Raw genomic sequence first — 13291 nt, 5'->3', positions numbered from 1 at the left:
GTAAATATGGTCCCCTCATCCCTATCCTGGTATGCATTGTCCCCTCATCCCTATCCTGGTATGCATGGCTCCCTCATCCCTATCCTGGTATGCATGGCCCCCTCATCCCTATCCTGGTATGCATGGCCCCCTCATCCCTATCCTGGTATGCATGGCTCCTCATCCCTATCCTGGTATGCATGGCCCCCTCATCCCTATCCTGGTATGCATGGCCCCCTCATCCCTATCCTGGTATGCATGGCCCCCTCATCCCTATCCTGGTATGCATGGCCCCCTCATCCCTATCCTGGTATGCATGGCCCCCTCATCCCTATCCTGGTATGCATGGCTCCTCACCCCTATCCTGGTATGCATGGCCCCCTCACCCCTATCCTGGTATGCATGGCTCCTCACCTCTATCCTGGTATACATGGCTCCCTAATCCCTATCCTGGTATGCATGGCTCCCTCATCCCTATCCTGGTATGCATGGCTCCTCACCCCTATCCTGGTATGCATGGCTCACTCATCCCTATCCTGGTATGCATGGCTCCCTTATCCCTATCCTGGTATGCATGGCTCCTCACCCCTATCCTGGTATGCATGGCTCCTCACCCCTATCCTGGTATGCATGGCCCCCTCATCCCTATCCTGGTATACATGGCTCCCTCACCCCTATCCTGGTATGCATGGCTCCTCACCTCTATCCTGGTATACATGGCTCCCTCATCCCTATCCTGGTATACATGGCTCCCTCATCCCTATCCTGGTATGCATGGCCCCCTCACCCCTATCCTGGTATGCATGGCTCCTCACCTCTATCCTGGAATACATGGCTCCCTCACCTTATCCTGGTATACATGGCCCCCTCATCCCTATCCTGGTATGCATGGCTCCCTCATCCCTATCCTGGTATGCATGGCCCCCTCACCCCTATCCTGGTATGCATGGCCCCCTCACCCCTATCCTGGTATGCATGGCCCCCTCACCCCTATCCTGGTATGCATGGCCCCCTCATCCCTATCCTGGTATGCATGGCTCCCTCACCCCTATCCTGGTATGCATGGCCCCCTCATCCCTATCCTGGTATACATGGCTCCCTCATCCCTATCCTGGTATACATGGCTCCCTCATCCCTATCCTGGTATGCATGGCTCCTCACCCCTATCCTGGTATGCATGGCTCCCTCATCCCTATCCTGGTATACATGGCCCCCTCATCCCTATCCTGGAATGCATGGCTCCTCATCCCTATCCTGGTATGCATGGCCCCCTCACCCCTATCCTGGTATGCATGGCTCCTCACCTCTGTCCTGGAATACATGGCTCCCTCACCCTATCCTGGTATACATGGCTCCCTCACCCCTATCCTGGTATGCATGGCCCCCTCATCCCTATCCTGGTATGCATGGCTCCCTCATCCCTATCCTGGTATACATGGCTCCCTCACCCCTATCCTGGTATGCATGGCCCCCTCATCCCTATCCTGGTATGCATGGCTCCCTCATCCCTATCCTGGTATACATGGCTCCCTCATCCCTATCCTGGTATACATGGCTCCCTTATCCCTATCCTGGTGTGCATGGCTCCTCACCCCTATCCTGGTATGCATGGCTCCCTCATCCCTATCCTGGTATACATGGCCCCCTCATCCCTATCCTGGAATGCATGGCTCCTCATCCCTATCCTGGTATGCATGGCCCCCTCACCCCTATCCTGGTATGCATGGCTCCTCACCTCTATCCTGGAATACATGGCTCCCTCACCCTATCCTGGTATACATGGCTCCCTCATCCCTATCCTGGTATGCATGGCCCCCTCACCCCTATCCTGGTATGCATGGCTCCTCACCTCTATCCTGGTATGTATGGCTCCCTCATCCCTATCCTGGTATGTATGGCCCCATAAGAAATCATTTTAAAAAAAGCAAACCATTACACTTACCCTCATGTGTTCCCTCGCAGCGTTTTGTTCCAATACCAGCAGCTGCTTTATGCTTGTAAGCAGGGCATGGCAGGGACGTCATGTGCTGCTTGCAAGCCGAAAGACAGCTGCCAGAATACTTACTGTGTGTGCGTTGCTGGCAGTGAGTATTCATTGCTCTTTAATAGCGAGCACAGTGTCAGCAGTCAGCTTCCTGCTGCTGTCGGCGGTCACGTGTCCCACTACTTAAGAGAAAAGAATATTCACCGCATTCCACTCCCATGGGCGTTTTCACATTTTGGAGGAAAAAAGTGTGTCTTATAGTCCGAAAAATACGGTAATAAGGGCGAGTTATAATTCAGAGTGTAGTCAGTAATATCAATGACCAGTGGATTTATGTCTGGAATGTTTTCAGTGAATAATAAAGATTGTATCTTTAATGATCTCTTTCCACTTGTATCAGTGATGTGGTGAAAGAAGAGTGAGCGGTAGGTGCGCATTCTATTAGGCTAAGTACACACTTGCGTTTGGCTGGTCTGCGTACATCCTCCATTAATCTCCGCCCACGCACCGCCTACTTCCGCATTCATCCTTTGTACCCATCTTTAACATTGGGTAGGCAGAGACATGCGTTGTATGCGGATGTGTCCGCTTGCGGCGTTTTGACGTGCCCGCCAACCACACGAAAACGCAACTTTTTGCGTTCCCGTACGATTGGCGGGCACATCAAAACGCTACATGTGGACACATCTGCATACAACACATGTCTCTGCCTACCCAATGTTAAAGATGGGTACGCAGGATGCACGTGGAAGTAGGTGGAGCTTATCGGAGGATGTACGCAGACCAGCCAAACGCAAGTGTGAAACCAGCCTTCGAGTGTTCAGTGATGCGCTGCCATCCATTATTTTCTGAGTAATAACCGATTTCTTCTTTTATGTTGATTTGCTGTACTTAGTGAGTTCATTTTCTGTTTTTGCTAGGTGGACCTTTTTAAGAAGACCTTGCTTTTGATTCCAATACACTTACAAGTCCACTGGGCCCTAGTTGCTGTGAACATCCCAAATAAGATGATTTCTTTCTATGACTCCCAAGGCTTACATTTAAAATTTTGTACAGAGGTACGTGGCAACCATCTTCACCTTCAAAATGCAAGTGGGTTGAAAAGCAGCTTGATGTGCACAGAACTTGTTTCTAGGAAGCCACCTGACCCAGATGCTTGGTGCTCACACATTCTTGGGTTTGACTCCACGGCAGCTGATTTAACCTGGTGTGATGTTATCTGTGAAGCACACAAGTGATGTCTCACCAGTCCGCAAATCCTAAAGGTACCGTCACACATAGCGACGCTGCAGCGATACCGACAACGATCCGGATCGCTGCAGCGTCGCTGTTTGGTCGCTGGAGAGCTGTCACACAGACCGCTCTCCAGCGACCAACGATCCCGAGGTCCCCGGTAACCAGGGTAAACATCGGGTAACTAAGCGCAGGGCCGCGCTTAGTAACCCGATGTTTACCCTGGTTACCATCCTAAAAAGTAAAAAAACAAACGCTACATACTTACCTACCGCTGTCTGTCCTCGGCGCTGTGCTTCTCTGGTCTGGTTGTGAGCGCCGGGCAGCCAGAAAGCAGAGCGGTGACGTCACCGCTCTGCTTTCCGGCTGACCGACGCTCACAGCCAGAGCAGGAGGAGAGCAGAGCACAGCGCCGGGGACAGACAGCGGTAGGTAAGTATGTAGCGTTTGTTTTTTTACTTTTAGGATGGTAACCAGGGTAAACATCGGGTTACTAAGCGCGGCCCTGCGCTTACTTACCCGATGTTTACCCTGGTTACCAGCGAAGACATCGCTGAATCGGTGTCACACACGCCGATTCAGCGATGTCTACGGGGAGTCCAGCGACGAAATAAAGTTCTGGACTTTCTTCCCCGACCAGCGATCTCCCAGCAGGAGCCTGATCGCTGCTGCCTGTCACACTGGACGATATCGCTAGCGAGGACGCTGCAACGTCACGGATCGCTAGCGATATCGTCTAGTGTGACAGTACCTTAAGCCAAGCCTGGATGCTGGAGGATAAGGAAATATGCGAGATCCTGTCCACAGATAGAGGCTACGGACCTGGACTGTGTTCGGGCAAAGCGATATGCTCTTCTATAGGCAGGAGCGTATTCAGACTGGCATACATTCCTACTGCTACTCGGAATATAGACCTCTTATAATGTGACCAGGTGCATGCCCAAAGGTATAAGAAAAGGTTGACCAAGTTACAATAAAGAGCTCTACATAATGTCCCTAGTTCCTTTTCTGTGACATATGAGTTATTACGCTTGAACACTGCTGCATTGCAATTAGTCAATGATAAAAATTAACTTGGCTGAACTTTGAGAATGAGCAAGGTCTAGTTTACATTTTTCACAATATCTTGTGGTCTTCTGGGCACAGTAGGGCTTGAGCAGTGGCTCTGAGGAGTCTCTAATCTACTCCATAACGTTGCAAAACAAGTGCACAATAAAGGTAGAATATTCATTTTACCAATGTTGTGTTGTCTACAAGGAAGGAAAACTATTTCTTATAAGGTGGTTTATGTTGACTCACTTGACTTTTATTATTTATTTTAATTTCCTGCAGAACATCCTCAAGTACATTATGACAGAAGCCAAGGAAAAGAATCATCCTGAATTTCTTCAGTGTTGGCAGACTACTGTAAAAAAGGTGAAAAGTTCAGTCATTGTCACGTGCAAAAAAAAAAAAAATTAATTATTCTCTGTTGTGGAAAAGTAGGGTCTGTGATTCCACAACCTTTTATGCTAATGCTAAAAGTTACTGCACCTTTTAGGGGGTTTGAGGTTATTCCCTTTCACTATAGTGAGAATAGGAAGAAAAGCAAGAAAACTATTATATACATGCCTATAACTATACGTGCTTTCTGTATGAGAACAGTATCAATGTGGGAAGTTGACAATATCTGGTCATAACTCAGAATTTTTAGTTAATTTTATTCTCTTATTGTGCTTTTAAGTAGTAAAAAGTAAAAAAAAAATTTCCAGCATACATGACGGCACCACGAGAGAGAGGACCCGCCCATCAAGGACAGGAAACCTTCAAGATAAAAGGGGCGGCTCCTCTCTCCACATCAATTGGTTTCCTGTCCTTGACGGGGAACCCTCAAGATGAAGACTTCTGATGAAGACAGAAGAGGATGCCTAGACCTGGGTCGGGTGGATTTGGGCAGGCGCTGGTCTGCTGCACCCGTCACCAGGTACCGGTAGTCGCCTCGGGGGTCATGTATTCCATGCCTTCCCCTGAGCGAAGCGTGGCCACAACCCGCGAGGCAATGCCCGGGTAAAGATTATCCTCGGGGGCCGCAGATGGCGTTTCCCCCCTATTGATTAAAAATCCTGCTGTCCTCGGAGGTCATTACACGGTGCCCACCCCCAGACCCCGCCCAACCCCCCCCCCCCCCCCCCCCCGCTGACCAAAGGTGGCCATGCAGCCCGTAAGGCACATCGGTGCCCGGGCTGAGTAAGTCTCGTAGGTTGGGGGCCACCCTGTCGAGAATTAAGAGCAGGTCTCCCCCTCCCTTCTTCCTTCCTGGTCGGTACCTGAGAAGTATGGAGCAGTGTCTGGCAGCATTGAGGGACGCTGAGGGTAAGTGCTGCGTTGCCTTCCTGACATCCGTGGCGTGGGCACTCCCGGCGCTGAAAGCCTCCCTCCAGCCGGCGCCGGGTACCCGGAAATGGAGGTACGCACAATACCTGGTGGAACGTTTGATGCGGGCAGGGGAGCCAGAATCTTCGGCGCGCACCGGAAGTAAAGGCTGGGTGTGCGCCTGGAAGTAAAGCGCGCATGGGCGCTGAAGGAGCGTGCATCGGAAATAATGGCCGTGTGCACGCGCAGGACCCGGCGACAGCACTTGGACAGAGACAGGATCAACCAGGTGAATGGTGGATCAAATAGCGCGCACCGGAAGTGGTTGCCGGGTGTGCGCTCTGGCATAGTCATACAGCGCAGGCGTTGCGCTTGCGGCCGGCAGATGCAGGATCAACCAGGTGATTGATTGCATCTATGAACACCGGAAGTGGTGCAGGCACGATCAGCCAGATAATTAATCATGACAGGTGTGCACATGCACCTGACCACTGAAGCGACCAGTAATGGCAAGATCAACCAGGTGATCCATTAAAAAAAAAAAAAAAGTGAATCTATTTAAACGAACCAGAAGTGCTGCCCTGTGTCACTAAACCAGGCCAGGTTGAAGGTGACTACTCTTGTTACGTGGTAGTGTGTAAGATGGAGAGCTTTTCACCAGAACATTTAATGCCACAGCAAGAGGTGCAGGAGAGGCGGTCTCGCTCAAGTGAGAAGAGTCAGATACGCCATGGCAGCAGCAGAAGCCGCTCAGACAGCATACGGACGGATCGCCAAACCAAGGAGGGGTCCCTGGTCTCATTTGACATGGAGAAAACCAGTCAACCTCCGGATCCGGTACCCGTACTTTGAAAACGTCCGAGTGGTGAGTGAACTGTGAGAAAGTCCAGCACGCTAATGTCTGTTCTTTTCTCTTCTCTTATCTCCATCTCTCCCCTCTTTTCTTACATACATTTGGGAGTGGAGTATAGGAGGTCCCCAAAAAATATACGGCAAAAGCTAAAAATAAGTAATGTCCCTTGTGTAAAAAGCCTTTAAAGACATCTTGGGGTAAAAGACTGTGTCAGGAGTGTATCAACAAGACAGTGGCGGAGGAAACACCCTCCTTTACGGAGAGCCTAAGATCTCTGATCCAGTCAGAGGTCTCTAGGTCTGTAAAAGTGTTACAGACATCCGACACAGATGCCAGATCTAGGGACAGATCCAGCCCCTCAGTAGCATCCCAGAGGGATTCCTCGGAGTCAGAGGAGGACTCAGATACAGCTCGCTGCTCAGATAGTAGCTCAGAGGAGGAAGATGCATTTCCAGCAGAGGCTTACGGATAAGCTTATAAAAGCTGTTCGCTCTACCATGGGGCTGGTAGACAAGAAGGCAAAAAAGGCAGCCCAAGAACTTATGTTCAGTGGTCTGCAAAAGAAAAAACGGAAGTCATTCCCTATTAATGAACAACTACAAGAACTGATTAAAAGGGAAATGGCAAAAACCGTAAAAAAAAGGTCCCAAATAACCACCTCCCTAAAGAGAAGATATTCTTTTGAGGAGGAGGCGTCCTCATCTTGGGATAGAGCCCCAAAAATTGATGTGGCAATTTCAAAAGTTGTCAGAAAGTCCTCCCTGCCATTTGAGGATTTAGGTTCTCTAAAAGAACCTCTGGATAGAAAAGTGGACGGTTCCCTGAAAAGAGCATGGGAAGTCTCAGCAGGGTCACTAAGGCCAGCTATCGCGGCCGCTTGTGTAGCCAGATCCCTAAAAATTTGGATAGACAACCTGGAGGAACAGGTAGAACAAAAAGTTCCCAGAGAAACTATCTTAGAGGCATTACCAACCATGAGAGCAGCGGCTGTGTTTCTAGCTGAAGCATCAGCAGACTCTGCTAGACTGGCAGCAAAGTCAGCAGCTTTAGCCAACACGGGACGCCGTGCGGTATGGCTTAAATGCTGGCCAGGAGATACACAGGCAAAGATGAAACTTTGCTCTTTGCCATGAGAGGGGAACTTCCTGTTTTGGTCCGGCATTAGACGAGGTGTTGGAAAAAGTCGGTGATAAAAAGAAAAATTTTCCAAAGCAGCCATTTCAGCCCTTTCGGCGCTCCTTTCAGAGAGGCCGAAAATTCCTAAGGCAGCAGTTTAGAGACCGAGACAGGAGCAACTTGGACAAGCGATACAGGGGGAGGAAGAGGCTTCTATTTTGGCAAGTCCCCCAGGGACACCAAGAAACCCTCCCAGTGACGGTCCTTCTCAGGTGGGAGGGAGGCTCTCTCACTTCCTTCCAGCCTGGGAGAGGATCTCCTCCAGCTTATGGATCCGACAGATTATAGGATCAGTCCTAAAATTAAAATTCTACCACTGGCCTCCAAGAAGATACATGCAGTCCCCGATACAGTCCTCCCAAGAGAAACAAGACAGTCTGGAAGGGGAAGTAACATCACTCCTAGACAAGCACATCTTGGAAGAAGTTCCAAAAGAGGAAAGAATGGAAGGATTTTATTCCCCCCTTTTTCTCATTAAAAAAACGGACAATTCTTGGAGGATAATAATAAATTTAAAAGGCCTCAACAAATACCTAATAATTCCATCTTTCAAAATGGAAACAATAAAATCAGCAGTGAAGCTCCTATATCCTCGGTGTTACATGGCGGTCCTAGACCTAAAGGACGCTTATTACCACGTCCCAATCAGACAACAAAATCGTCAGTTTCTCCGAGTGGCAGTTCAGATGGGGTCCCAGTTGCATCACTTTCAGTACAGGGCTCTTCCCTTTGGGATAGCAACAGCCCCACGGGTATTTACAAAACTGATTGCGGAGGTCACAGCACATCTCAGACAAAAAGATACTCTGATAATACCCTACTTAGACGACTTCCTGATAGTGGGGGAAAACTTTTTTCACTGTCAGGAGCAGGTCAGAATAGTAATGGACACTATACAGACACTAGGATGGCAACTGAACCTCAAAAAATCCAAACTAGAGCCAGCAATGGTCCAGAATTTCCTAGGGATAACGGTAGACTCCGTGGCGCAGGAGTGTCGCCTCCCAGAGGAAAAAAAGAAAAAAATCAAACAAATGATTATGACAACGTTAAAAAAAAAAACCAGAGATGACTTTAAGAAGAGCCATGTCAGGATTGGGGTCCCTAGTAATACAAATCCCGGCACTCAACTTTGTGGTGAGAAGAAGTAGATAATTTATTGTATCCCAAAGCAATAAACGTTTCGGTCACACAAAAGGACCTTCGTCAGTAACGTATACTGGGATAGAGAGTGAGTGCTAGTGGCTATAGAGCCTGCCAATAATGCCTCGAGTGTTGCGCTGGATATTAGGGGAAGAGAGTTTCAGCCTGAAGGATGGCTGCCATTGCGGTGTCCACCGCTGTATGATGTCAACACTGGTGGACACTGCAATGCCAGCCATCCTTCAGGCTGAAACTCTCTTCCCCTAATATCCAACGCAACACTCGAGGCATTATTGGCAGGCTCTATAGCCACTAGCACTCACACTCTATCCCAGTATACGTTACTGACGAAGGTCCTTTTGTGTGACCGAAACTTGCTTTGGGATACAATAAATTATCTACTTCTTCTCACCAAAAAGTTGAGTGCCGGGTTTTGTATTACTTGTGATTTACGGTTTGGGAACCTACCCGTGCACCTTCCCTGGTTGTGCACACGTTGATTTGTTACAAGGATTGGGGTCCCTAACCTCCTGCATACGGCAGTAAAATGGGCTCAGTTCCATGCAAGAGAACTACAATGGTGTGTGCTGCAGAACGACCTGGAACTTCAGAGGCAGCTAGAGCAGAAGCTCATTCACCCGCTCTCTGTACTCCAGTCACTCAGATGGTGGTTACAGATAGTCATCTCCAATAGGAGTTCCCTGGACATACACAGCCTCCAAAGTAATCACAACGGATGCCAGTCCATGGGGATGGGGAGCTCACTCAGACACACTATGGGTCCAAGACCCCTTGGCTCAAGAGAAGAAAAATCTATCCTCAAACGAGTGGGAACTCCTAGCAATCGAAAAAGCGCTAAGGAGGTTACTTCCACACTTGACAGGGCATCATGTGAGAGTCCTATCAGACAACCGAACAGCGGTCCCATACGTGAACCACCAGGAGGGCACCCGTTCTCGGTCACTGATGCACATAACCAAGGGACTCATGACTCTAGCCGAAAGACATTTCCTTTCATTATCGGCCCTGCATATTCGAGGTGTGGACAACATAAAGGCAGACTTTCTAAGCAGGAACCACTTAAGGCAAGAGGAATGGTCCCTAAAAAAGTCCATTTTTCAACGGATAGTGCACATGTGGGGTAGACCTCTTTGCCTCAAAAGCCAACAAAAAAGTTCTGCTCCCTGATCCCAGCAGACAGGCCGTTGGCAGTAGATGCCTTCAGCATAGAATGGACGCCAGGACTCCTGTATGCCTTCCCACCGATATGTCTAATTCCAGCAGTTCTGAAGAAGATCAGGGAGGACAAGGCCAGAGTGATTGTAATAGCTCCCTTTTGGCCGAAAAGACCATGGTTTTACTGGCTGAGAGTGATGTCAGTGATGAACCCGTGGGTACTCCCAGAGGACCAGGACCTTCTAACACAGGGTCCCTTCAGCCACCCGCAGAATTCTGGGCTACATTTGACAGCCTGGCATTTGAACGGTCGTTGTTAGAGAAAGAAGGGTTCTCAGCTGGTTTAATATCCACCTTGCTCAGTAGTAGAAAACCAGTAACGACCAAGATCTATGGGAGAATATGGAAGAAATTCCTCTCCAGCTCAGGGCCAATACGGGAAGGGGAAGTCCCGATGGTGGCAATACTGGAGTTCCTGCAAAAGGGCTTAGATCTGGGATTAGCTGTTAGTACCCTCAAAGTACACATTTCAGCTTTAGCAGCCTTATTCAACTGTGACTTGGCAAGCCATAGATGGGAGATGAGGTTTATCCGAGCCTGTAGTAGAGCTGACTCTGTCCCATCCCCCTACTCCTCCACCATGGGATCTAAATTTAGTGTTGACAGCTTTGACAGAAAGCCCCTTTGAGCCGTTAAATACAACATCAGATAAAGTACTAACATTAAAGACAGCTTTGTTAGTGGCACTTACATCGGCCCTAGGGTTGGGGATTTACACGCGTTGTCAGCTGACCCCCCTTACACACAAATTATGGACGATAGGGTTGTATTAAAATTAGATCCGGCATATCTCCCCAAAGTGGTATCGAGATTCCATAGGGCTCAGGATATATATCCCTACCCTCTTTCTGTCCCAATCCTAGTAACAAGAAAGAGGGGAGACTCCATTGCCTAGATGTCAGGATATGTATCCTACAGTATTAGAAATGACAAGATTCTGGAGGAAACAGAGGGCTTTATTTGTTTCATTCCAGAGGTCAACAAAGGCTTTAAAGCTTCAAAACAAACTATCGCTAGATGGGTGAGAGAGACCATTATTCTAGCGTATAGTAGTGCAGGCAGGGTTGTTCCACAGGGTCTGAAAGCCCACTCCACGAGGGCCATGGCGACGTCGTGGGCGGAGAGAGCAGATGCTACCATCGACCAAATCTGTAAGGCGGTCACTTGGTCCTCTCCGTCTACATTTTTTAAACATTATAGGCTAGACCAATCTGCTACCTCTGATCTCACATTTGGGAGAAGAGTGTTACAAGCAGTGATCCCTCCCTAAAAAGAATACAAATCTCTAACTTTCTCGTGATGCCGTCATGTATGATGGAAAAACACGGGTATTACATACCTGGTAATGTGTTTTTTTTTCATGAGACATGATGGCACCCTTATATTCCCACCCTTTTAATCACGTCATTAGCTGGGTGCATTATTTGTATTATACACTCCCTCGGGTGTCGGTGAATAGAACCGTATAGGATGTATTATTTATGTGTACACTAACCGGCGGAGTTCCTCTCGTACTCTGTAAAACAACTGATGTGGAGAGAGGAGCCGCCCCTTTTATCTTGAAGGTTTCCTGTCCTTGATGGGCGGATCCCCTCTCTCGGGGTGCTGTCATGTCTCATGAAAAAACACATTACCAGGTGTGTAATACCCGTGTTTTCTCACATTAGATTTTTTTTTTTTTCTTCCAGTGCATTCCACAACAGAAGAATGACTTTGACTGTGGCGTGTTTTTGCTTCAGGTAAGTCTATAGCCTTTTTTCCATAAACAACCTAATATTTGTGTATCAGTCAGTTAGAAACAAATGCCATGGATTCATCACAGTATATGGCATACAGAATACGTGGCACATTTAGCAACATGGCCAACCACATAAACGGTTGGCTTCTGTTGATTGACAACAGTTACTTGCAGCAGTAGCGTTGTATGTGTTCCAGTCCAGATCTTTACCCGGTCAGGTTTAGACAATTTGATAACAATCCTGCTGACAAATGACATTTAAAGGGAACCTGTCAGTTGATTCAATCTGTCCAAACCACGGGCATAATGATTCCGAGCCTGGCTGCTCGATTTGCACCCAGGTATATAGTTAGAAGATCTGATGGGAACCGTCCATAGCCAGAGGCAAGACTAGTCCGGCACCTCCTCTCAGCGCTTCTCCAGATGATTGACAGGTCTCTTCCATAGCACATCTGTTAACTCTATAGTCTCTAAAATGTCGGTGTGTTTCAGAAAAAATGTACTTAACTGCAGTCATGCAGCCAGGCTCTGATTCATGCTGTCGGTGGTTTGTTTATATAGGTTTATATTTTAGCAATAACGGACGTCTTCTCGCTCTTTTCAGTACTGCAAGTGCCTCGCTCAAGAAAAGCCTTTCCAGTTCTCCCAAGATGACATGCCTCGTATCCGCAAGATGATATACAAAGAACTCTGTGAACGCCGACTCTTGGATTAGCAAAAAAAAAAATTAAAGCTGCACCTTTTTGTGGCCCATTTGAAAACATTCAAGCTGTACTTGAATTATTGAATACTTCCAGAACTTTTAGATATGAAACTTTTGAAGGGTGGCTGGCCCTCCATTGTTACCTCAAATTCTCCTTTTTAGTTTGTTAATTTCATCTGATTTGGACATGGATTACGAATACAAGGAAAGCTACCGTGAAATCTTTTGTGGCTTCATTTTGATTCTGGTATTTATTATTTATTATATAAGCATGCGAATATGCAAAAGCATGCAGCAGAACAACAAGGACTGTATATTTGATGCACCTTTGACTTGTAGATAGAAGTGACAAAGAAAGTTTTAATTTTGTTTAAATATATAAAACAGGTACATTTTTCCTGTGATTATTAAAAACTGTATTTACTTTTTAAATGTTTTTCCAATGGAAAAATGACTCATTACATATATTTTGCTCAGACATATTTTATTTATTGCATTTTCACTTTTCTTTACAGCCCATGTTTTATGGGAAGTTCCACAAATTAGGGATAACTGTGGATATGGTCAATTGCGCTATGTTTGTGCTTCAACAACGATACTATTTTATTTAATGTGCCTCAGTCTCTCTGTATCTGCATTAATAGACCCAGAACATTGTTTTGGGTAAATCGGGTGATAACATATCACTTATTCCCTTAAGTGTAGTACTGCTCATTTAGCAAAACTTGAAAACACATTAAATTAGTGTAAAAGTTTTGATTGATGGGGGGGTCAGAGTTTTGAGAACTCAACTGATTGGGTCTACTGAACTTAACCGTTTCTGCAATCAGAAATGAAGGGCATTGCTGACTGCTTCTTAATTTTAGTGATTAGTGGTGGTCTCAGATCCCAATG

At 47.4% G+C, this 13291-nt stretch overlaps 1 protein-coding gene across 1 annotated transcript in view; it reads left to right on the top strand.

The window, feature by feature from the left end:
• SENP5 (SUMO specific peptidase 5) overlaps positions 1-13008 on the top strand; it is a 52918-nt gene extending 39910 nt beyond the window's left edge. The window contains exons 7-10 of the mRNA XM_069727227.1: positions 2884-3021; positions 4529-4612; positions 11645-11695; positions 12299-13008. Coding sequence (XP_069583328.1) covers positions 2884-3021; positions 4529-4612; positions 11645-11695; positions 12299-12409 — 384 coding nt within the window. The 3' untranslated portion in view covers positions 12410-13008. The remainder of the gene's footprint in view (positions 1-2883; positions 3022-4528; positions 4613-11644; positions 11696-12298) is intronic.
• Positions 13009-13291: the final 283 nt, after the last annotated feature.

This window comes from Ranitomeya imitator, chromosome 5 (assembly GCF_032444005.1).
Source record: "Ranitomeya imitator isolate aRanImi1 chromosome 5, aRanImi1.pri, whole genome shotgun sequence".
Classification (NCBI taxonomy): Eukaryota; Metazoa; Chordata; class Amphibia; order Anura; family Dendrobatidae; genus Ranitomeya; species Ranitomeya imitator.
This window is presented reverse-complemented; position numbering and strand designations above follow the sequence as displayed.